At 46.8% G+C, this 25,317-nt stretch overlaps 3 protein-coding genes across 6 annotated transcripts; 1 reads left to right on the top strand and 2 right to left on the bottom strand.

The window, feature by feature from the left end:
* Nucleotides 1-142: 142 nt before the first annotated feature.
* Nucleotides 143-2,112, top strand: PPTG_09152 (hypothetical protein). Its single transcript, XM_008904023.1, has one exon. It carries the CDS (start codon nucleotides 922-924, stop codon nucleotides 1,927-1,929), a length of 1,008 nt encoding a protein of 335 aa, XP_008902271.1. The 5' UTR covers nucleotides 143-921; the 3' UTR covers nucleotides 1,930-2,112.
* On the bottom strand, nucleotides 237-584 carry PPTG_22476 (hypothetical protein; the record flags this gene model as incomplete). Its single annotated transcript, XM_008904328.1, has 1 exon — nucleotides 237-584. One exon carries the CDS (start codon nucleotides 582-584, stop codon nucleotides 237-239), a length of 348 nt encoding a protein of 115 aa, XP_008902576.1.
* On the bottom strand, nucleotides 1,975-25,317 carry PPTG_22475 (hypothetical protein). Of its 4 annotated transcripts, XM_008904324.1 has the most exons (13): nucleotides 21,847-25,317; nucleotides 20,953-21,787; nucleotides 19,290-20,876; nucleotides 19,049-19,225; nucleotides 18,160-18,984; nucleotides 17,806-18,090; nucleotides 17,308-17,736; nucleotides 17,133-17,252; nucleotides 16,723-17,065; nucleotides 16,580-16,646; nucleotides 12,791-16,511; nucleotides 3,492-12,726; nucleotides 1,975-3,430 (listed from the first exon to the last, which is right to left on the bottom strand). In XM_008904324.1, exons 1-13 carry the CDS (start codon nucleotides 24,324-24,326, stop codon nucleotides 2,127-2,129), a joined length of 21,408 nt encoding a protein of 7,135 aa, XP_008902572.1. In that variant the 5' UTR covers nucleotides 24,327-25,317; the 3' UTR covers nucleotides 1,975-2,126. The 4 variants fall into 4 exon arrangements, with proteins under 4 accessions (XP_008902572.1, XP_008902573.1, XP_008902574.1 ...); XM_008904325.1 differs by having other exon boundaries at nucleotides 20,953-25,317; XM_008904326.1 differs by having other exon boundaries at nucleotides 18,160-19,225; nucleotides 20,953-25,317.

The raw sequence follows: 25,317 nt of genomic DNA, 5'->3' as shown, positions 1-25,317 counted from the left end.
GTGAAAAAGTGCTGGTGGAAGAAGGTGGGGGACATGAACGCATAGCAGCAAACGAGCCGACCAGCTCCGACCTCGAAATGTGGTGGTGGAAGAAAGTGGTGGAAGCACGGTCTCACGTGAAGTTCACAGTGAACAGAGCACCGTGGGATCGCCGTTGTCGCATTGCAACAGAAGGATAAGGCGTAGCTTCTCGTCCGCAGCTTGCTACATGTATAAAGGCGATCAATCGATGAGGTTCATTGAGCAGCGGCAGCAGCGAGGAAGAAAGTGGTGGCCGTCTCCAGTGCGCTGGATAACGCCCATCCAGCAAATACATGGCACTCGCCATTGCACTGAGCATTGTCTCCAGCTGTTCGTACCGGTGATGTAACAGTCGCTGCCGTGTTCAAGGCGGAATAAGATTGAAGTGACCGCCGGAGATCTCCGATCTTGTAGCAGTGGCAGTGCTCGCCCACGGTGGCAAGGCCTCGCGGTCTTTGCCACCGTAGCGTCCAGCCCGCCAAGTTGACCCAACGTCGGAAGCTGTTGCTCAGCGTGCTGTACAATCGGTCGGCGCGAATGCTTACGGGCTGGTGCTTTCGCATGCCACCAACATAGCGACGGCACAACGCCAGAGAGTGGAGATTGTGGACAGCAGCAGAAGCGCCCCACAGAGAGCGAGCAGCGTGCGTCGAGTGGAGATTTGCCTGTCCGAGCTCCAGTGCATTCAGTGCGCCTCATTCGTTGAGTCTCCGATAAAGACGCGCCCCGTGAAGAACACGCCACGGTCGACTTGAACTGAATTGTTCGTGTCCAGCGTCCAGCGTCCAGCGTGGCATTCAACATTCCGTCTCGGGGTGGAGCGCTCACTGAACGCTCACTTCTTAAGCTGCAACCAAAAGGGCGGGTGCGTTGCTGCAGTGGGTAGCTGAGGTGTCACCTATGTCGGCAGCAACGTGGGCGTCGCCGTCGTCCTCCTCGTCGGGGTCGCTCGGCAGCTCCTTCGGCGTGCACGTGCCGCCGGGCCTTCAACACTTTGAAGGCCGGTTCCAGAACCTACGCGGTCAATCGCTTTTCTACTTCTCGCTTTACCCTCCGTCCAAGCGCGCACTGCGCGGCGTCGTGCTGTATCTGCACGGCGCGGGTGATCACTGTCGCCGCTACATCTCATTGTACGAACGCCTGTGCGAAGCAGGTTTCGGCGTGATCACGTACGATATGGTGAATCACGGCGCCAGCGACTGCGACGGTCACAAGACGCGCGGTCATGTGCGCAGCTTCCGCCAGCTCGTGGAGGACACAGACGCCTACGTCGCGTTCGCTAAGAACGCCATCTTCCCGCAAACCAGCCTGTTGACGCCACCCTTGATCATCGCCGGCACGTCTTTCGGCTCACTCGTGGCGCTGCACGTCGTTCTCTCGGGACAACATAAATTCTACGCCGGGTTCTGGGCTGGGCCAACAGTTGGTATGGAGATGTCGACGCTCTGGAAGGTTCAGGCGGCATTCATCCAGCCTTTGGCGTTGCTACTGCCTCGGGTACGTCTTGTACCGGGCGTCGACTACGAGCTGCTGTGGCGAGATCCCGGTACTTTAGAAGACTTCAAAGCCGACGCATTGGCGACCAAGAGCGACATCACCGCGAGGACGATGCAGCAGACACTCAGTGCCATGCACCGATTGACGAAAGACAAGAGCATCAAGCAAGCCGGAAGCGGTTTCTGCGCTCTAAGCGTGCTGTTCCTGGTCGGGTCGGAAGACCACATTGCGGATCAGGGCGTGACGAGAAAGTTCTACGACAAACTGGCCAATATGGACAAACAGTTCAAGGTGTTCGACGGCGTCTTCCACAGCGTCTTCGAAGACCCTGAACGGGACGAAGTCTTCGCCTTCCTTTGCCAGTGGCTACGGCACCGCTTCCCGGAGCTACACAACAATAAAACCCCTTGAGGCCTCGTGTCCTAATAGACATCTCGCCTCTCAAAAGCTCCAGACAGAGCTAACCACGTATATAAAACAGTAGTCGATAGGATTCCTTCATGAAGGCATGCATGTTCATGCACAAATGATCTGCCTCGCAGACATGTATAACATCAAATTGGTCCACCACTTCCTGTCCCTATCTTTTACGCTTGATCGATCTAAAGTTACCTCCTTCGTCGTAGTTCTGCATGCTCACGTAGTTTCTTGGCCAAGATTCGAGCATTCTGCATGATCAAGATTTCGCCTGGTTCATTCAAATGCACCGATGCATCCTTAGCTCTTGCCACGAATTCTTCCAATACTGGAGGTGGAGTCAAGCTACTAAGTCTCTTTGCGTTCGAGATAAAGGTCGCACGTGTGAGAGGATCAGTGCAGCGTTTGCTCGCCGCTTTCATAAATTTCTGCTCCACCGTGCCTAGTACACCACTCGCCGTGCCTGCATTGAGCAGACGTTGTTGCGCTGCAAAGTGACGCTCTGTATCTCGCTGTTTAGCTCGTGCGCGTAGCCAAACTTTCACTAGTATGGCTGTAGCTGTTGTGAGTCCAATACTGAGCCATCCAAAGTAAATCATGTTAAGCGATCGAGTACTGCTTTGTCCAGTATACTGGAGTCGATGAATAGCGCCCAGCGAGGCCCAACACGACGCCGCGTATATGCTGCACTTGATGTACTTGATGTACCAAAGGGAACAGCTATGCATCGCCAGTGTGAGGACCAATAAGACTGCATTCCCCACAGCACCGAGACTAGCGAGAAGTATGGGATTATGAGGGAAGAAACCTTGAGCTGTGGCTGCTGCTGCCTTCACCAGCTGCACTACGAGGATCAATACAGGGGCATATTTGATATCCAACGTCTCACGTTGGAATAACACTTGACTCATACCATGTGCTAACAAACCGATAGGCAGGAAGAAAGTGATACCCCAGAGTCCGAGAAGCGCATACCATTGATGTTCAGACGTCCAACACGTGATGTCTTTATGTGCAATCAAAAACGGAGGACAGTTCGGGTCCTTATTACACTTTTCGTACTTGGAAGCATGCTTGTCCGAGCAGTCCATACAAGCGAGATACGAGAAAAAGACCGAGATCGTGCTCATGTAGAGAAATCCATGCACCAATGCAGGTAGATCTTTGGTCAATATACGATGCAGTAGAGCACTCGTTTCTCGAAATTTGTTGGCACATTTCAGTAGTAAAAACCAGAAAAGCAACAACAAGAGAACTCCAAGTGCTTCTAGTTCTGAGACTGATGTGAAGCCAAACTTTGTGATCCCCTGGTTTCCCAGCCATTCGATAATTGCCGGAAGTTCATCAGAATCATCCCATTCCACGGCTGAGTCAAATGTTAGAGAGTTAAGTTGCACGAGTTCGACAGCAATGGCAGTCACAGCCAACGCGTTTTGGTAGTAGCGGGACACTGGCCGAAGACGCAGTCGAGTCTGTTCCAGCAGCACAAAGCGATCTAGTCGAGCAGAGTTAGTAAATTTACAAAATAGCAACAAAACGAATAATGACGTACTTACTTTGGGCAATTAGCGCGATAGAAACTACGGATAGTAGAAAGATCCCAATGCCATAGCCGTATACTATCCGCGTCATGAAAATATTGCGCTTTGACACATCATCGTCAAAAGCTACGGTCGGTAACCACAGCGAGATTACAACGCTAAACAATGTCCCAATTAAAGCGTAATACCGTTCCTGCCATAACTGAAGACCCAGTCTACCACACGTAGGCATCCAAACACGCACCAGCTCTCCTAGACCCTTTTTGGCGTGATAAAAGCGGTAGTATTCATCTCGCGCATGAGGATCGTTAAATGCTTTAGCCATAATTGGATCTTTTAAGTCCATTCGAAGTTCTTCTTGACGCCAAAATGCGATCAATAGAATCAGTCGAGCTCCGATCAAGATAATTCCATGGAGTATTCTATCAAGAAGACTGGCGTGCTGGTCGTAACGATATTGAGCTGATCGGTTTGACTCACGGAACCTCGTTATACTTTTAGAGTTTCTCCTACTCGTTTGAGCCTCAAGCTTTCGACGGAGTAGAACCATTGCCGAATCGTCGGAGAAGGGGTCAGGATTGAAAATTCCATCACATACTTTCAGTGTGGACCGAGAAATCACTGCTTTTAGTGAAGGTGCAGTGTTCCACGGTCCTGTAGCTGCAGCAATTTGTACCGGTTCTTCCTGGACTATTTGATCAGCTCCAATTCGTTGTTTTTCCTTTTTCAATGTACCAAAGAATCGCGAAAAAGCAGAGTCTTTTTCTGGCTTTGCAACGAGCTGCTTTGTACGACTTTCCTCTTCACTACTGAGTTCATCTTGCGTTCTGTTACGGATAATGGGTCGCTGTGGTGAAGCTTGGCAATATGTTTCTAGTATTACTCGACGTTTGGTAGGATCACAGTGTACAAATATCTGCGCTTGGTGGTACAAGTGAATGAACCGCACGCGCTGTATCGGACGCACCATCAAGCGCCACAAACTCATTTCCACTTTGTCGTGAGAAACAGAAGGTAGATTATCGAAAGGCATTTCGTTTTCCAATGTCAATTGTTGCAGTTGATCCAATAGGGTGAGCACTTTCTTCTTCTCTTCAAGTTCATGAAATTTTTCAGCCAGTTCAAGTGTCGTCATTCTTTCAACAGCTTCTTCTCCCATACCAAAAGCGTACGTAAGTACCCCAATAACAACATTTTTGTTTTTTGGAGACTGAAGAAGTAGTTTTGTTCGCTTTGCAGTGATTGATTCCAAACCAATGTGATCCAAAAGCAACTTGAAAGAGGCAAACGGGAAAGGTGACGAAATCTGGCGAAAATTCTTACTAGTGGCACCAAGATCATCGCGTTCACTAGTACTTTGAGACGATAGGCCAGTGCTCGCTGAGTCTATCACCCGAGAGAGATTTAGTAACTCGGACGGACCATCGAATTCTTTAACTGTAGAAGTTTTGTGCCGGGCTCGAAAAGTTGTCATCGGTCGTCGTAAAGCGCGAATAAAACTCATAAATTTCTCTTTCATTTTCTTCAAAATGCTGACTGCTTCTCTTGAGCTCGCCATCGTCTTTTCAAGGGAAGTATCCCCCATTATTCGCCGCCACATATACTGCATTGCTATCAGCATTCTTGAGAGATTATCCATCCCTTCTTTAGATTCTAAAAGAGCAGCTAGTGATGTGGAAATATGGACATCTAATTTACGGAGGCGTTCTCGAATAGGCTTAGTTTGATCCACAATTCCTGATCCATTGGCGGCCACTACCCTCAACTCGTTTCGATTTGTGGCACGCTTTAATAGTCGATGCAAATTGTCGAGGAACAGCATCAACGCTTGTTGTCTTGAGTGCGTCCCCATGCGCTCTATTTTACGTAGAAAAATCGGTAAATCCAAGATAAGAGAACGGAACTGACGTGCTATCTCTATATAATACGTCGCATCGAGCTCGTGTAGCCCAGAGCAGAGCAACCCAGCTAACTGTTCGAGTAAGAGAAGCCATTCCAGAAAAAACTTCTGCTCGTCGTTGCCAATATTGACAATAGCGCTCATTCTTCTCTGATAATTGCGCTTAGTTTTTTTCTTTTCATTCTGCAGTTTCATGGCCGTGTCAATGTAAAAATCAAGAGCGAGACTTGCCATTGAGTGGAAAGCCATCAACACTCGCGCATTCTGGGTCGCAACGCGAATTGCTGAGGTCAAAGCCTTTTTACGGTTTACAGTCAAAACGGACAATAATTCGGAGTGTTCATTGGTGAACAAAATGAGCTCTCGGAGCTCTAAATCAAATTTTGAGTCTTCCGCTTGAAAGAATTTGCTTGGAGACGTAGCGAGGTTTTGCTCGTGGCGTAGAAAAGAACGATGACGATGCGTTTTCTCGCTTTCCCCGATCTGATTTTTGTGCCATTGCAAACTTTCACTTGGTAAAAGATGTTCTTGATCGAAGCGTTGAAAAACTCCGCTACATTGGGGAGGGATGATTCCAGTCCGAACTCCCGCTCGGATACTGGAGTAGTAGGTTAGTCTAAGCGCGTTTAGTTCACTTTGGAAATCATAACGCGTTAGGTCGATACATTTCCTCATGCCAACGAGACATTGCTCTTCAAAAGCTTTTGCGATGGTTTTACCCTTTTGTTGGTATCGTGAGTCCAATAATTGGAGAAACGTTTGTTCAAATATTTTTCGAGAGGATAATTTCTCCACTAGAGCTTCAAGAATTGATGCTGCTAATCGATCATAGCTATTGTAAGAAATTTGGCCGTCGATGACTCCGCTAGTATCAATTCCATTACTTGGAGTTCTACCAAGAAACATCAGAAGAGTCTCAGCAATGGTAAGTTCATCTTCAGCAACGTTGGAAGCAGAAAATAAGGCTTCATACCGCAAAAATTCTCGAGTATCTGCGTGGACAGCTACAAATGTAGGCAGCCCGTCGAAAAAGAAGCTACAACTAAGTATCAAATTCTCTACCGCTCCAGTAGAAAATTCATCAGCCGTTGGATGGCGACTAAACATTTCGAAAGATATTCGCGAGAAAAAGTCAAGTGCGTTCATCAGGTTGTCACCAATTGGGCAGCGCGTCAATCGTACAATTACTAGAGAAGCAAAGTAAATCAAACTACTCCGCAATTCAGGCTGAGCAGTACTTTTCTGGATACCAGCGTCGAATACTGACCGAAGTAGCGTCTGCGCTGTCGGCGTTAGAAACGTTTGGCAGTGCACTACGTTTCTTCGAATTGCAATCGCCACTAGTGATAGGAACGTCGTCTCTGAACTTTGTTCTGAATTGAATTGGCCACATAAGCAAAGCAGCAAGTCCGAATTCTCGATGAACAAAGTATTCAACGTGTTTGCAGTAAGATCGCGGATTTCCACATCCCCTACGAGCTCGACAATTTTTTCCAAAAAGCTGGAACTTCCAGAATCACTGCCCAACACGCTTTCGTGCTCAACTTCGCTTACACACACTAACTGACGAAGTTTCTGGATGAGATTTAAGACAGGAGGGATAATTGCTTTAAAATTGCTGACCGTTGGTTTAGTAGGAAACCACGTAGTCAAGTTTTCCAAGGACATAACATCCATTTGCCCAATAGGAGGGAACTCTACAGATCTAGCGAGGACTACCAATATCTGGAATGGCAAGTCAACAATGGGATCACGAAATATACTGTAGTCCTTGCAAAATTCGGCAACAATGCCCGATAACGCTTGGAAAAATTCAACACTTATATCTTGTCTCAGTAATCGTGCCAAAATACCAGTCGACGATGTACTCGGTTGCAGCTCCTCTTCAGAAAATCGTAATTGTACTGAGTCACAACGATGACAGACGGACCCAATTCCCCGAGAGAATTCAAATTTTCTTTCTTCGTACCCAGTGAAGACGTTACAACGAACAATTCTTGCAGCTGGATCCACCAAAAACTCGTGGTAGCCAGATTCATTTCCACTTTGTAGCGTTGCTTGATACTCAAACTGGCGAAGCCTTTTTCCGCTTTGATCGACGATTTCAAATCTCATTTGAACCAGGCGAAAGCTGCTCTGTCGCGGTGAACACTTGGGATCTCCGTCCAGATGTATTTCCAGTCGAAATCTGTGGAATTTACAGAGCAATTGCTTGTTCTCTTTGAGAAATTCACGATTTGGTTTCTTGTGTCCCAATCCTACAAAAAGAAACTGGGCCAGTTGCTGCTGAGCACTTGGGTAAAACCCAAAGACACCGTGGACAGCAATACTCGATAGGGTGGCAAGTCGCTGAATGACCGCAGCCGCTAGAAGCTGTAGGGTATCCATTTCAAGCCACGATTCTAAGCGGAAAAGCAGCGATGAGTCACATATCAATAACGTTTTGACAGGCTCCTTAAGTGCCAAGGCTTGAATCAACTGCGCGGCTGCGTTCTGCTCGGCATCAGACGTTGAACACTCGACAATCATCATCAAAATCTGCATCTGCTGGGGGTTTGTGAACACTTGTACAGACGAGGTGTGTGGTAAGTCAAGAGAGCACAACAATTGTACTAGTGTGAGAGATCTGCTGCGAATCTGACTACTAGAGACAATGCACGAACCGCCACAACGTTGGCAGAGTGAGAGAAGAGACTGCAGCAAAAATGAGTGCTCTTGTTCTTCCGATTCTCCATTATCATTCTTGTAGACGACGAAGTGATAGTTCGACACGGAATATAGTAGAATTTCAAGAATACTCGCGACGAACTTCTCGTGATCGTCACGTTGGGTGATTTCTGTAGTTTCCAGTTCTTGTGTGAAGTGTTCAACCTCTTGAACGTCGCTGAGTAACGTCAAGTTTACGGAGTAAAAGCGTAACCAGCGCACTAAAAGCACAAAACTAGGTGGGAATCGAGAGGAGGGTGCAACACGAACTATCTCCTGTGTGTCCAGGGTGTAGAAGAACTCAAGATGTCGGTAGTCACCCTGGCTACACATATATCGTGTGACGTCTGCTTCCTCATCTTCTGGATCATAACAATCGACATCGCAACGAATCAAGGCACTGAGTGCAATTGCTGCGTTATTCGCAACTTCCAAGTTCGATGTTGCAATGCACATAAACAGAGTTCGTAGTAGATCCAATTCTGTCTCCAAAGACTCAGCAAACTGGCAATCGGATGCACAAAGCTGCACAAGTTGTAAAGCCAGCACTGTTGCTTTAATGTGAAACTCCGTCGGGAAATGAAACGGGAGGAAATCGACAGGATTGCTAGTGGTTAGAACGATTGGGCGGAGATAACTGCTCGAGGATGTTGATGAATGAAGGCATTGCTGGAGTACTTCTAAGAGTACACTTACCATGGGCCAGCAGTCTATCATATTTCGTGCTCTGATGAGAATATCGATGCTCTGTCCACAAATTTTGACAACGATTGTCAGAACGAGTATGAGATCAGCTAGACTCTTTCCACATTGCAGCAACATCTCCGACACTGCGCAAAGCCGCTCTGAGCCTTCATCTGATAATTCCAAGGGATACAAACGACATGCCTTCCATATACCTGGTAACGTTTGCTGGTGCATCGCAAGGGCATACAGAACTTCAGTGGCATTCCACTTTGTTTCGTTCATCTTTAAGATCGAGGCGATGGTACAAATACACAACTCGGCTAGGATATCCATTGCTGAAATCGCTTTCTCGAAACACTGTGCATGATCGGAGAAGTTTGTTGCGCGGAGTACCGAGGAAACAAGACGTAGAAAGCTCGTACTGGCGGGTTCTTGTAGGAGATCCGTGTTGAGCTGGTCGCTTTCTAAGACGACGAAACGTTCCAAAAACTCCCTTTCCATGATAGCTAAAGCGTTGGAGCGATTGTAGCACAACTCGAATAGAAGCGAATACCACAACTCTCGTTGCCCAACCTTCACGTTATTCTTTTTTGTAGAAACATCCCACCATAGAACTTCAATCAAATCCAATTTACAGATATTCGATACAAAGGATCGGTAATTATCGCTAGTTGGTTCGCGTAAGAGCTGCAACATCATTTTCGACACTTTAAGGTGGACAGCCTCTCCATGGAAGGTGGCAAACATTCTCGTCAAAATTCGCCAGTACGGTGGGAAGTTAAACACAGGCTGAAGTGACTCGTTATGCCCGCAAAACGCCAAGAAAGGCATAGCAAGCGAACTGAGGATAAATGCCTTGGTATCTCCACCCTCGCAATTGCAACAAACACTGGAATTCATCCACGACGAAACACACATTATACCGTACGGCTGCACCGGTAACTCTATCTCAAGGTAAGCACTAAGCTTCGTAAGACTGGAAAGAACAAGTAATTCGAGTGGCGATGATTTCACCAAAATGCCAATAAAGTCTTGAAAATATCCACTCCCGGAAGCTTTAACATCGTCAACGTTGGGGTCACAAATCACTCTCGAGGTATCAACTATCCTCAACAATGAATCATGCAACCGAAATAGTAATTCACTTGGAAAATCACGACAATCACAAGCATCCAAGATGTTTATCAATGATTTAGTTGCTATCACCAAGCGGCTTTCATCGGCTTCAGGTTTGCCAGTATGTGAACTCAATTCTTCGAGAACACAGAGCAATAGATCATTCCAACACTTTCCACCACTATCTACGACCCGATCACGTAGTATGTGAATTAATCCTGGTAAAAGGTCCAGTAGAAGCACTCGACAATCTGAATTTACTGTGGCAATTCTGCCCAATTGGTCCAAAAGTTGTTCCGACAGGAATGACTTTTTGAGAATTGCGTCCTCACTTGCCAGCAAAACGTTTAGTAAATCGAACTGGCACTTGTTTTTCGGATGCTCACAGCCTCTTACAAGGGCTGTGACGATCTCTGGATCATTGGCTATGTACGCACTCAGTGTGTCGGAGCAACACAAGTGTACCAGTGCACCCACCGATAATTTAGCTGTAGACGCATCACTTTCCGAAGCAGTATAGTTGAGTGTTGCGTTGTGTAGCAAGTTAATCAAACACAACGCGATGTGCCTTCCTCTATCATCCCATTCAAGCGCGATCAAAGCGCCTAATTCTTTCCCAACATGACAGCGTAAAATCTCCAGAGCATATTTTGTGGTTTCCGTGTGGGAAATAAGTAGAGGATGCAGAAAATATGCACAACTTATTTCCCAGATCTCTTTCGTCAAAGATTGATCGACGTCCCCAACCATCCGAACAATGAAATAAATCGTTCTTAGACGATCACACCAGATCAGCGCACCATGCCTCGATGCAGCCACTCGGAACTTCCGGCATAGTTCACTGAAGCCACGACGTGCAGCATATCTGGCATTTTCCAACGAAAACTCAATAACTGAGTTGTACAAGCGCAGACAAAGCACTATAATATTCGAAGAGTTGGAACCGTCCATCGTGTCTTCGGCGACTATGATCGATCGTAGCAGCTCCATCAAGTCGCCGTCACCGTGTTCCCTTAGAGCAACAACCTCAGCACTTCCCCCAATGTTCTTGTCTAAGTAAGATCTCATGCCTTCTACAATGACACATTGAAATTCTAGTTTCCACGGCTCCGAGAGAAGATCTATACAGCTCTTCAAGAAGTGTCCGCGTCGAGCTACCAGACGATATGAACGCAGCACACTATTGCGGCCAACTTCATCTGCCGCTCTCAGCAAGGTGGTAATTAGGTGTAAAGAGTCTTCTTGCGCGGTAATCCAGAGTTCATTATCTCTTTTCACGCCTAAAGTCGCAATAGCTTCTTGGAAAAGAGTTCGACACATGAGCGGATGAATAGACTCGGAATGAAATAATGCTGTTCGAATATAAGGGATTCTAGAAAGGTAGAGCACGAATCGTTGACTCTGAAGAATGACGCCGATTCCAATCAATTCCTCATCCAAAGATCCTTCATTATTTTCCTTCCACTTATGTGCGGATAGAGAACTCGTTGTAATACGCGAAGCAACATTTTGTACTGTCTCCCTCAGCAGTAAGTTCCCAGTTAGCATCTTTAATGTAGCATGGACAAGATCCACTACTTCACTCGTATCTGTCGTTAAAGTCACTTGGTTAAGCGTCAGTTCTGCCAGCAACCCCAGTAAATAGCATTTCAATCGCATCGAAGACGATGACAATTGCAAGATCCTGATGGCTAGATGTATAACCTCAATCCACTCATCTGTCCAGCGATCCACGGAGACCACAAAATTATCAGCATTATTTTGGAGTTTTACCAGCAGCCACAAGAAACGAATAGCGTAGCATACAAAACTTTCCTCCTTCCCACGAGCTACAACACACGCTTGTAATAGTAGTGAGATTTTAACGTGAGCTAAAGCTGCTTTAACTGCACTCATGCGATGTCCATCAGACTGGACACTTGTTGCTTCTTCCCACTTCTCCAAAAGAAAGCACATAAATTTCACCCATTGTATCGGGCGTTCAAAGTCAATGTCATCCGTTGCATTGTGTAGTGAAGCACATATGTGCGCTATCACGCCTGAAAATTTGGGGTGAACAGTGAGCTCTTGGACGATCGAATGATGCTCAGTCAATCTTATCGCCACTGACAAGGACAGCGTCTGCATCTTACTTGCAACGGCTAGTACTCGATCTCTTTTGGAGGCGCGATTGAGGTTTAGTGCGTTAATGGACGGGCTTTCGTTTGGTTCAAATAGTATCCATTGGTACATCCAAGTGAGAAATGAACTACTAGCTTCAGTTCCATTGAAATACATCGCCCACAACATATCCAGAAAGTTTTGTGAAGTCACCAAAACGTCCAAAAGTGTCGTATAACTTTCCAGAAGCCGTAGCAATTGAATGTTATCATTAGCCATTGAATAAAACTGCGAATTGAGTTCATAGCCAGCCACAAAAGTCGAGATCTCTGCTTCGTTCAACGCTTGAAGATAATCATTTCCCTCGCCGCTCACAACGCGACGCAGTACCTTTACCACAGATTGTAAAGCTACGATCATTCCATCGTCAAAAGTTTGAGTTCGTGAAGCAAATAATTGAATAATGTTCAGAGCTATTGTCATGAGATTCTTGGACTCAAAATGCTCGCTTTGTTCCGATACAGAAGTGATCGCATCAATGCAAGAAAAAATAGCTTGAATTTCCAAAGACTCAACAATAGTGTGGCATTGCAAGTGGCTTTCTAGTTCTGCCAGCGCTGTGACAACAATACTGATAAAACTTCCCGTCTTTTCATCAGTATGGGCCGACGCTGCTGCGAGGTTATAGTTGGAACGTGTATCGGTGCATATACTTCCAACACAACGAAGCACAACGTGAACCTGAAACAAAAATCAAATAACATTGTGAGGATGTGGCAATATCCATGGAGTAAAATTTGCGTACCGAATGCCTTTCTCGAAGTTCGTGAACCTGTTCAAGAAGCACTAGCAATATGCCAAATTGATTTTGAATGGCATGACGAAGTCCTAGATCCAATTGAGTTTTGATACCACCGGTGCATATCTTGTAGATAAACGTGCAGTAAACTTCGAGATCGTTACTACTGCCTGCGTCAAAGCAGCCGCTAATCTCCGCTGTCACAAGTTCGAGAATCCCATCAAACACATCAGATGAAATGATCACGTGCTCCCAAATTTGTTCACATAGGACGTCATCATTGCTGAGTGCATCAAACAACTGGAGCATACCGATAACATTCCCACTGCGTGTTCGAGCGAGAGCGCGCGCTATCGTCAAGTGCAAATCCAGATCATATCCACACCGAAGTAGAAAATCCACGCGATGAGGAATACCACAACTTAAATGGTATCCAACCACCTCAGGTGTCCCTTTCTGGTCGGATCGCAGCAACGCTACGCAATCACGCAAGTATTTTACAGTCCAAGTGCTCTGTAGATTCGTCCAAAACGCAGGTACAGAGCTCGCGACTTGAGACTGGATGAGAAAAAATCTCTCCAGAATCTCTGGATGATTTTCCCATAATCGAAGCTTGAATCGATTCACAAATTCAGCAACTGGGTGCCAAAGACTCGTAACAATTTCCTTCGCATTACCAGACTCCGTAAGTTTTGTCCAGAATCGTTTGGTACGGGTCTCCGTTGCTGTCAATGCAGCGATCACGGTCAATGCGTTAAGTACTACATCAGCGGGTAAGGCACCCAATGCAACGTCTACAAGAACTCCAATAGCCCAGTTATCATTGAGCAAGCTTTCGACGAAAGCATCGGCGGTGATGAGTTGAACAATGAGAGCTGAAGCGGAGCATTGGAGATGGCGTTTCCCCGACGTTGGTACCGGTAAATTATCATGACTCATTAAACGCAAGATAGCTTGGACGTCGCCATCCGCATAGGCGTGGCTTAGTCGATTATTCACGATATTTAGAGCAGGTTCTGGTAGTTCGGACTCCAACACCTCAAGCGATATGATAGCTCCAAGTAGTCCACATTTGTGCACGGCAAAGGTGTTTGAAGATTCTCTTTGCAACCAATGTGGATAGCCAAGTAAACCTCCTCTGGTAACTGTACCTCGAACCACTTCTTCGGATTCTGCCAAATGCATTTCAAACTCGACGCTTTCATCAAATACTAAAAGCAACGGCAAATGCTGCATTGTTGCAGGTTCATAGATCGGAAATTCAAGAGGATTACCCAAGCGAAATGCCACGTTCGCTAGAATATCTCTCGGAACACCTTCAAAGAGAGGTGATTCCTGCAATAACAGCAACAGATCAGACAGCTGTCGTGTTTGCATTTGCTCGAATACAACACGTTCAGAAATCCTCTTTGTATATGCCACACGACGAATAATTTCCGCCCGAACCTCGACTAGAAGCCTCCCCAGACGCACAACAAGCCCGTTACGTGCTCGTAGTGAGCCGCAACACATCGCAGAATCATCAATATACGTCTTCAGTAACCTATTCAATCTCACGGCTACACGTCTTCGTGTTGCTACCGAAGTATGAGTTATGTACGTCTTCTGGTCAATTGCGTACATGGAAAAGTTTGCCTTATCCTGTAGAGCTCCAACAAATCCATCAAACCGCTTTTGAATACGCTTCATAACAGCTGCGAAGGAGGTCATCGAAGTTTTACTGTACTGTGCGATCATCCATTCTGGAACTGAACTAAAACGACCGTCACCAACCAAAATCGTCCAGCAATGTGACTCAGGATGTCGGCATTGTCTAAAGCCTAGTGATAATTTCACCAGTTCTGTAGTGTTCAGATCCGTGAAAAAGGGAACGAAAGAAATATGTGCGAGTAGCACCACACAGTCTTGTGATAATGGTGGAGTGGGTAGATACTTATTCAGCTTTTTCCCCACATAAGACACCACGTCAGAGTTCACAGTTCCGATGGGATCAGTCACACTGTCCAAACGTGAGAGCATAGCGAAAATTCTCGGTTGTTGCGCCAGATTTTGCAAAAGTTTTATCGCACTCGTCTGAACCTCGTGGGCTGGTGCGTAAATCAGGTCAATAACGCATCGTAAATACCGAGGATCCGACGTAAAAATGCTGAGATACGTGGCGTGATCAAGTTCGAGAAGCTGATTCGTCAACCACAGCAAACTAGACAGGAACGATCGGACTAGAGAGTGCTGCATCTGTAGCGTAGACGTCTTTGAAGCCAATAGCATCATATCTAAAACCTCCGTGTCACCTTGACATTCCGCATACCATTTCACTGCCGGTGGGGTACTCGACGAAAGGAGTTTAAGAACATCAATTCCAAAGATCAGCACCAGTTCGGCTTCCGTGGAAGGATCTAGAATCGTGATCTTATTCCCTGCAGCCAGCGTAAATTTCACTGGAAGTAATTGAAGATGAACTGAGCTCCAAAACACTCTAAAGACGTCACTAGGTTTGCCTTGGGGGTTATTCATGCAGTCAAGACCAAAACATTTCGCCATCACGACAATGTTTTCTGGGATGTGTTGGCACATTTCTTTCAGTAGCAAATACTCGCGTCCCATTGTGGCAGGCGCATCTATGCCGTTCCTTATGACAATTTCAACAATAGTTTTCGTATCGATCACATTTAGTACGCTGGGGTCCCATTTTCCAACCGCAATCACGAAATCAAGAAAGCACCTTCGCCTTTCAAAAGCCACCGTGGAATATCTAACATCACTCTCACTGTTCCAACTCGTAAAAACATAGGGAATTCTAGATGCAACAGTATCTTTCACCTCGGAGATACTCGCTCGGTTTTGTTCATTATCCTCTTCCAGTTCAGCAATCGCCAAATTCCATAGTTTTCGTAAGAAAAGCCACAGATGAGAGGATCCGTTGAAGCTGTAATCGTTTGACTCGTGTGTTGATCGGTCGGACGCACTAAACACGTATTGAAGACTGCGTGGTCTTAAATATGTCCGGTGCACGTGATTGTACGTTTGAATTACATCCGAGTCACTGTAACTGAGATCGTGGCCATGGTTGTTTATCAAATTTTCATCAGTTCCACTGGAAGGGAGATGAAGAGAAATCAACACGCACAGAAGCTCACGACCGGAAGTTGTTTCTTCTAGGTGCTTGCAGGTGTAGGCAAGTTCGTCGTTCAACAATTGCGCCGTGTATTCGCGAAAGGCACCAAAACTCGACTGTCGCAGCTTTTGAAGCATCAATTTAATTGAGTTATGCAAGTAGGCGGTTAAACGCTTGGACGATGAATGGTTAAGCTCTTCCGTTGACTTGGTCGGACTCCAAATTACTGAACGAAAGCGGCTTTTATCCCGCAAAGTCACCCGGTAATAAAGGAGGTTAGCAAGTACATCCCCGGCAAGAACCCCAACCTCTTGCGAATACATCTTGTGAGATACCAGTAGATGAACAAGGACAGACAATAATCCTTCATCTATACTTCGGCCTTGAAGTCCTGGTGTCAATAGTCTTTGATTTCTGGCAAGAATTATCCTGTTTGCCAGTACCAGCGGGTCACGCTCTGGATTCGACAGTTGATCGTCGTTATCTTTCGAAGCATGAATTACCAGGGCCATTTTCTCCTGGAAGAACGCATCCCGTACAAATACCGGTAACTCCGCGAGTCTTGCCAATGTAAAAGCCGAAGTTCGGCGGATTGCAACAATTGATTGATCTCTTAACGGCATACAAAATGTGTGGTTAGTAGCATCGCATTGCGAATAAATCATCTATCTCAAACGTACGTAGGTGTGAGGTACGAGAAAAGTGTGGATATGAACGGTCTATCCATCATGAGCCGCTGGGCCACTTCTGCTTAAAGGAAATAACGAACAGAAAAATGTGTAAGAGTGTGTGGATATCCAGGACCCTTGCCGCCAGTACGAACCTTTAGTAGCACTCAAATGGCCCAGTAATTGAATCGTATGAGCAACGGATTCTTGCCGTTGTTTCGTCACCTCATTTCGTTCCACGTCAAATTCTTGGAATTCAGGAAGCATTGCGATTTTGACTAAGGCTGGCATCCAGAACCAGTCTGACTTGATAGACCCCCGCAGCATTTGTACACGACATTGATAATTAGCCGCAAGAACTTCAAGTACCTGGATCGTTAGACTCAAAATGCTGTCGGCCGGGTCTCCTTTTGCTGATAGCAGAAAGCTAAGATCATATGTTGGACACATGACACGACGTGCAGCTGAGAACCGAAGGATATTGGTCCCATAGCGTGCCTAACAATAACAAACCCATAGTGTTAATAAGCCTCGTCTGTTGAGGTAAATTACGAGCAGAGTGTACCTTTGCGATGATATCACACGGATCGCAGTTAGAACATCCGTCACTCTCGCAAAGACAGCCGTATCTCTCCTCAGCACTAAACTCTGGACCAGTAACAAGCAACAACAGCAATCGTAGAAACTGATTCGCCTAGTGTTAGCGTCATGATCACTAGAGACGTAAGTCAGCGACGTACCAGCTCATAGATATCTTCGGTGAAGTGGGAAGCGAAGACCGTCTTAGACGTCGTTATTTTCAGCAGATATGTAGTAGAACCTTCATCCGGCATTTCTTCAGGCTGCTGAATCCCACTCGCACGATCTTCGTGGTAGCAACCTGGTACTGGTAATGTACGTTTCGAGTTGTCAATGTCTAGGCTGTGCTCTGAAAATTCACCTAACAGACTGGCGACCTTAGGGATACAGCCTGATTCGAATCCACTTAGGTAGTGTCGGATACCAGAGTGCTTAGAAGCAGCTAATATGAGAATGTTGGCGACATTCCGCAACTCGCTCAGCGTTAGTCGCTGTGAGAGAAGTTCGGTTACTACATCCAGTCGGCTTTTCCGGTCGAAATACTCGGCATGATCATCTTGTGACACGATCTGGAGTAAGAAATTAAACAGCTACATAAACACAACAACGTCATTAGAAATAGAAGCCTGATGTAAGACCATAGTTGTTGCTGTCCCTACCACAGGACGAAGGAATGTGTCGTTGCTGTGTGTCTTCAACATATGGCAAATCACATGCGCTAGCTTATCACCGCCGGTACGAGCTACGAGATTCAGTTTGAGAACTAGTCGCACAAGTAGCTGGAGAACACCCCCAGCCGACGAATTCCGAGCTACTTCCTTCGAAACAGAATCGAACAGTTCCATTAACAAACCGTTGTTGTCCGCTACAAAAGCTTCAGCAAAACCATCGAGAAACGTTTGATCCTCCAGACGAAAGACTGCCTCAACCAACAACAGTATTGCCTGTAAACAGAAAAGAATTTTCACATCAATAAACCATTATTCTTGTACTAACAATGCTCAATAGGCAACCTTTCGTTTCACTTCAAAAGCAGGACTGTGGAGACATGACACGATCCGCTGTCGAAGTGGAAAGAGCTTCGATTGAAGAGTTGACAAGTTTTTTTGGTCAGCAAATGCCAACTTGATGCATGAAAAAGCAGCAACTTGAAGGGGCGGGAATTCATCGAAGAAGTTAGCGATCACCTTGTCTAGAACGTCATTGCCGAGTAATTTACCGCATTGTGGAGGATGCGTTTGGAGATGAATACTGCAGCACATAACAGCGTATTGAGCCACCAGTTTATTCGGGTAATCGAGGAGTGGGAGCATCGTCGTTTTCGTTCTTGCAGCTTCATCCAGAACAGACTCTGGACTAATCCGCTGCATTGCCTCGAGGACGTTCACAGCAGAACGGCAGAGTTGTAACAACTCTCGCTCATGCGGATTCTCAATCGCATACGAGTAAAACAGCATCGGACCGAACCTCTCGTCCTCAGTCGTCTCCATAGACTTGTCTTCTCCTTTTGGCCCGAATGATCCGTGAGTGTACCCAGCGCGAAGTAGCCGCAGAATAGATTCCATTGTTTTCAATACGAACGGGTATCCATAGTTCGTAAGGAAGAAATGGCTGTAGACAGGATTGGCAATCATTGAAGCCATGGCGCCGCAATCATTCTCAATAGATCGGTTAGCCGTCATTTTTGACACCAAATTGTCCACCAACACAGCGAATCCGATCTTCTTTGCGAAATAGCTCCCTGTTGCCACCGCGTCATCCACTTCAAACAGAAGCAACGGTATGTTTGACTTCTCGTAGGCGTCAACAAGACCCCATAAAATTCCAGTTGCCAATTCCTGTAATGAAAACGACAGCCATCAAGCACCTCGCTCACAACTCAAAGGCACTATCTGCTCGTACCTGATGCAATTTGTCCTTGGCTAGAATCAGGAGTTTTCGGAGGAAAGGGGGCTCTGTCAAATCTGAAATCCCCCATTTCATAATGTCTGGCCGTGTAGCCCAGATGAGATTCCTCAGTGACAGTAAATACAACGTAATGTGGGGAGATGCACTATGAACGCGCTCCCGAACAAACCGCTAACATAACAAACACAATTCAGTTAGTCTTCGCTAGTCACAGCAGGTTAGCCCGTTTGCTTACCACAAGCAGAAAAATGATCTCCCTTATTTCGTCACTGCTTCCAATTGACACGATATTCCTTGTCATTGAGGACAAAACAATCAGCAACTTTAAATGGTTAGCGAGCTTGTCGGCCATAGCTCGATTAAGATCATTCCGCTCATTCAACTCCCAGAAAACCTCAACCGGTGACGAGCCCGCTGTCGTTGCATCATCTTGATCCAGTTCTTTCTGTTGAGCTTGACTCTGTTTTGCACGGTTGAGATCCTTGTACCGCATAAGAATCGAATAAGCATCCGGTTGGTTTGCAACGAACTGGATAATATCTGAGTTCTCAGAATTACTTGAGCGCTTGGGAGAAAGTATCAGACGAGAGCTGGATGCTAAGACGGTAGTTAGAAGGTTGCACAACTTTTTCAGCCGATATTCAGCTATGACACGTCTTGATTGCAGCCCTTGAAAGAGGAATACAGTGTACGCACGGGCCGCGGATATGGAGACTACTACACTCTCGTTCTCCATTAAAGAAAGCAAACCATCATCCACCTCGAGTTGTGCTAAGTCGCCAGCAATTTCCGAACTTGTTAGCATCCACCCGAGGTTGAGTAAGGCTGGTATTTGACAAAAGGGTTGGAGAACCGAGTTCCAAGTCAGTGAACATAACGACACCAGTGTCTGCAGTAATGACTTCGTTTGAGATCGCGAGACGGGGGACAGCTGGCTCGATCCACCAACGAAATTCATGTGTTCTTCATGGAGTAACGACAAAATAGTTGACGAGCTTGCAGATTGTTTGGAACGCTCCGCATTAAACAGGACGTCATTCATATACCGGTTCATATCTGAACAAGAAGATTCGCCACAAATACTTTCCAGAAGCTGATAAAACGATTCCAGAAAGATTTCCATCGAGATTGACCATACTTTCTTGTCAATCGCCAGTCGAAATGTTAGGCTGAGTACGCGTAGAGCCCCTGTATGCAGCGAAGTACTAGTACAGTCTTGCTGACATAATAATTCGATTAGTGGTGCTGTGAGCTCAGACAACGCACGAAGATACTGATGCGAGCTTGTCAAGCGCTCCATAAACTCACACAGACTGGACACAATCAGTTTCTGCAATTCATCCATTGATGGTATCCAACGAGATGGGTGAGCGCTCCACAGTAGAAATGACACGCAATCGCGTGGGCCGTGCATTTCGAGTTGAGCCCACGTCACCCCAAAACCTGTCAACATCAGCCTCACAAACAGCTTCATCAGACCGACAAAAGCCTCCACAAACTCCACTAAACGTCTATCGCATCCGCACGGATATTTTTCCACTTCTGGCTTTAGAATGGCAGTCGAAGCGAAAAAGTGTGCGTGCACTTGTTTGAGAAGAAATGCTGACTCTGCTGGATGTGTTGTCCAAGCTCCGTTTTCGATGTAATATTCGAACCAATCGTGCCAGTGAAAGAGCAATCCAGCCTTCGTAGCGCTCATTTCATGGGTCATTAGAAGACAAAGAATTACTGTCTCTACGGCCTCCTTGTATGCAGGAATGCCCTGCAGCTTTGCGGTACAATCCTTTAAAATTTCCAGGCCACTTTGAGTCGTAAATTGTTTCTATACACGGTAGAAGTTAGACAAATCTGTGAGTACCAAAAGCAACACAAAGATCATCCCAAACGTATAGTCATACCTGGTTTTCTGTCATTCGAGGGGCAAAGTAATCAGATATTGATCCTTTCGGCTCCTGAGTACTTGAGCATATCGCCATTAGCACGCCAATCACTTCGTCAACTACATCCGACATGTCTGGGAAATTATCCATTATCTGGACAATAATGTTAATGTTCGTCTTCGTAATACTTTGCGGCACACAGGGGATTATAGCGATAGTTCGTTTCATCGCTCGAAGTAAATATCCACGCAAAGATGCCGTATCATCACGTTTCTTCTCGTAAATGTAGTCAAAGAAGGGCTTCCCGTACTTCGTTGTGGTCCATGGATCGCCCAATCCTCGCAGGAACAAATTCAAAAATCTTAGTCCATCAGCTTCACAGAACGCAATAGCCTCTTCTTCTTGTGCAGACTTGAGAAAGCGATCTATTCCTATGATTGCGCTCGGAAGCCCCCAGCATCCAGAAGATCCACTAATATATCCATGGTTCTCAACAGAAGTGTCTGTATGGACTCGAAACGCCACACGGACGGCCTGATCAACTGGTGTGTAGCAATATCCAAACGAAATTGACGTTGCCCCCGAGTATTCTCGCAGAACTGTGCTCAGCGAAGTCATCGAGTTAATGCGTGGAAGCAGCTCCGCGTGAATAATATTTATGCCCACTCCAATCGCAACATTTTCAGGTACCTCCAGTGAGTCACCACAAATGAGTACAAACGCATGTTGCGCTTCTTTTCTTGCCGTTCTATCTCGGTCTTCCCATCGCATATCGTTGCCGGCGCTTGGAAATAGTTTCGTTCGAACGAAAACATACTCAACAGCAATTTCTTTTGTTCCATGAAAACAATACCTGCGCAGAAACTGTCAGTAGTAACGATAGCTGCTGCAATCTGTGAGGAAACTGCGTACCTTGAAACTGTTCCTTTGCGTAGCTCCTGGTGCTCCCATCGAGCCTTTAACAGTAAACTCGAGTCATTTGCCATTAGGTTGCACTGATAATGGGTTAAAGCTGATTCCCTCCCATTCACATAGAGTCTTCCAAGACCAGCGCTGCTTCGGGATGCATTTATTTTGTCCACATCGATAATCTTCAATCCCACCGATTGCAGATACGAATCGCAACTTGCCGAATCAGTTTCAGGCTGCTCCAGATACTGACGAAGAAGTCGCAAGTATTCCAATACAGAGGTATGGTGCGCACCACGAACACCGGACGTTGGTAGAATTCCGAATAAGCTTTGGGCTAGCTGCTCCTTCTTTCGACTCAGGTATCCGACGAGTGCAGGAAAGAATGCAGATCCTACAAGGTCTCCACAGTACAGTTTGCTGTCTTGCAGGAAGGTTCTTGTAAGCTCGTTCAAGCGTCTCACCATAGAAGTATCGTCGATATCGTTAGAGCAGAACTCTAATCTTTTCCACACGTCGAAGCTGACCGAGGTTAATTTCTGGATTGTTGCTTGAACGCGATCTCGACGCAAATAATGAGCTTCCAATTGTATCAAAGGTTTCTGCTCTGAATTTCTCCTTGATTGCAGAAATCCATACATTAACACGTATGTTATCTCCATGCCATCTGCTAACCAGCTTTCCAACTGCACTGTGGGATCGTCTGAGCTGGCCAACGCGAATAGTTGATGATCTCTATCTGATAAACGAAGAAACGCCAATCTCCTACTATCACTTGCTGGTATGAACTGCAGAGGATGCTTCTCTTCAAAATAACTCGCTCGTAGTTTGGTAGGTGATATCCAGCCTCTCATTCCAGCGAAAATGTTCAACGCAAACTCAAAGCGTTGGATATCTTCAGGATCGACTGAGTTCTCCTTATCCACTGGGAATATTTTCAGCAAATACTGCTTTAACTGTCCATCGACTCCACCCCGAACATGGATGCACCGCATACCAAGCTCGGTATCCAATCCTAGCAATACTCCGTTTAGTTTCAATGCACGGTAATCAACTCCGTAGTACGAAAGCGCCTCATCAAGTTGACGCGCATCGACACCTTCAAGCCCTGTACGAATAATCCTTAATAAAGACCGGAGAAACTCCTCGAGTTCCGCGTCAGTAATCACTTCTTGCTCTTCCGGGTCTTCGCACTCCCAACTTTTCTCTGCTAATTTGGCAGCTGTGAGCCCCTTAAAGCGCCGAGATCGACGCAAATGCCCTGGTGTCTGGTAGACTGATTTCCCTGGAGAACTGGGTTTCTTGGGTGCTAGATCGGCAATAGTAGCGTCACTACTATCAACTTGATGCGGTGTAATATTCTCACGAGCTTGCCGCTGTATACTCGGCGAGGACTGAATAAATTCTGTCTCTTCTTGTACTGCAGGCGACGTCTCCGGAATGAAAGAAGCAGCAAGTTTCTCCTCGACTGGTATGACTAGAGCACCACTACCAGCACTAGCCACCCGAACGGATGTCCTGTGACCTTGGAGTTCACTCATTTGCTTGTCAGTTGTGTCTTGTCCTGCCATCTTCGAATGGCTGGGCTTCAATCTCTCCGGTAAGTTAGCACTGCTAGCTCGTTTGTTGTCAAGAATGCGTTTCTCTCTCGTCGATTCCATAGGCTTCGTTGGAGTTTGCAAAGGCACAGCGTCCGTCTCAATCTGCTTTCGTTCTTCTCTCACAGGAGTGAACACGCCATGTCGCTCTCGTCCGGTTTTCACCCCATCAGGTGAACCTCGGTCTCCTTTCACAGCCGACACAAGACTCAATTCACTCGACACAACAGCAGATGCAGGAGCAATAACAGTCGCTGTTGCTCGATTAGCACCCCCAGCCACCGTTCGCGGTCGCAGTTGTTTCTCTTCTTGCTGCTGCTGTATGTGAGCCGTCTCTGGTCGACGCTGCTCCTCTTTCCCGTCTCGTCTTCGGGTCGCAACAGCACTGACAAGAGGAATGGAAGTACCTCTGCCTGCTGCAGGTTCCTTTACTGGCAGCAGCACGAGGCAGATGAAAGGCAAATTTCTAGCATAAATATCGCTCTCATCAGCCACGGCAACTGTTGCGTTGGTCGTCGGGTGGACGAACGCGAACTCACGTCTGGGCGGAAGCGCGATGAACTGGCCAATGAGTGCGCGTACTGAGGCTAACGACGCTGAGGATACAAGATCGAGGCTGCCTAGATCCTCCAGGACGTCGCTCTCCTTACTCTCACTACGGCGAACGACGCGGCGCTTGAGCCACTGGAAAGAGGCTGTAGCCCTTTGCGCCTTGTTTATCGAGACGGGGGGCGACAATGGAGGCGGAGACAGCGCAGCTGAAGCTGAAGCTGAAGCTGAAGGCGACGGAGAGGACGCTCGGGAGAGAACAGAGCCTCGAGCGAGGCTCTCCTGCCGAGCCTGTACATCCGCCAGCGCGGCCGCGACTTTGTCGCGTCTCCGCATCGGTATTGAAGTTGGAAGATAGGTCAAGGCAACGTAACGGGTTATGTTGCAGGATAGCTAGAGGGGCAACTTATCAGCTTCAACTTAGCTTGGATCGACTGGACACTAGCCACGCACCGCACGAACCAGAACAGCTACTACTGTGCAATTCTGGAGCAGCATAGTGAGCTGCGAGCGATTCATTCAGACGAAAGATGACAGCCAACTAAGTTGCCTGCCTTATCATTTTTATGGTTGTTGTGGGGCGAGATAGCACAGGCCGCGTGGCCCACGCGGTGTGGGCACTTGATTGTAGTTGTCCTAGCAGTCACATAGCGAGCTTGCTGGTGGATATTACTGAACATACATGAGGTAGTTTGGGCTTCACATCGTCCATTTGATCAGGAAAGAAGACAGCATGCAGTCACCACTGCAGAGGGCTTTCCACTTTTCTTGTTGGTTTCGACTGGAATCTGCGCCACACGAATGCGTACCACTACGAGTCGTAGTATACGACAACTGAGAAAGAGTAGTTCGAATATTCAGGTAAGCTACCTAGCGGCAGTCGCATATTAACTCCAGTTGATGGAGGCAAGTCGGCTCCGTCGACTTACTCATCGAGCAGCTCACTCTAGTAGCATCATCTTGTAGGAGGGCACTTCCCATCGGATTAGATGGAGTGAGGAACGGCATCAGGACTCCGACGACTCCTCCGGTGCTGCCCTCGGTGCCGCGTACAGATACCTTGCCAGCACGATTTGCGTCAGTGACGAAGGGGATGGACGAGATCTTCCACACGAAACGACGCGGCTGAAATGGAATGGCTGGAGGAGAATCAGTAGTACTTCGTGCCACGTTGTACGTGAAGGCTGCACTTCACAGCAACGCGTCTGCGCCTCACCTGCAGCTCTTCGAGTTGATGCATCAAGTTGGTGAAAAAGTCACACGATTCTGCGTTTCCACGCAGCGATGACGTGTGGAGCTCTCGCGGGGCCTTCTGGAACGCATGCTT

The sequence above is a fragment of the Phytophthora parasitica genome, assembly GCF_000247585.1.
Source record: "Phytophthora parasitica INRA-310 unplaced genomic scaffold supercont2.17, whole genome shotgun sequence".
In the NCBI taxonomy this organism is placed as follows: domain Eukaryota; phylum Oomycota; class Peronosporomycetes; order Peronosporales; family Peronosporaceae; genus Phytophthora; species Phytophthora nicotianae.
Note: the sequence above shows the minus strand (reverse complement) of the source record. Positions and strands in the feature narration are given on the sequence as shown.

Bases quoted from the DNA above. Each gene is read 5' to 3' on its own strand.
- PPTG_09152 (XM_008904023.1), top strand. From the start codon at position 922: ATGTCGGCAGCAACGTGGGCGTCGCCGTCGTCCTCCTCGTCGGGGTCG.
- PPTG_22475 (XM_008904324.1), bottom strand. From the start codon at position 24,326: ATGCGGAGACGCGACAAAGTCGCGGCCGCGCTGGCGGATGTACAGGCT. The intron at 18,985-19,048 runs GTACGAGCAGAT...TTTTCATTACAG, and splicing joins CCAAGGACAAATTGCATCAG to GAATTGGCAACTGGAATTTT. The intron at 3,431-3,491 runs GTAAGTACGTCA...CTGCTCGACTAG, and splicing joins TATCGCGCTAATTGCCCAAA to ATCGCTTTGTGCTGCTGGAA.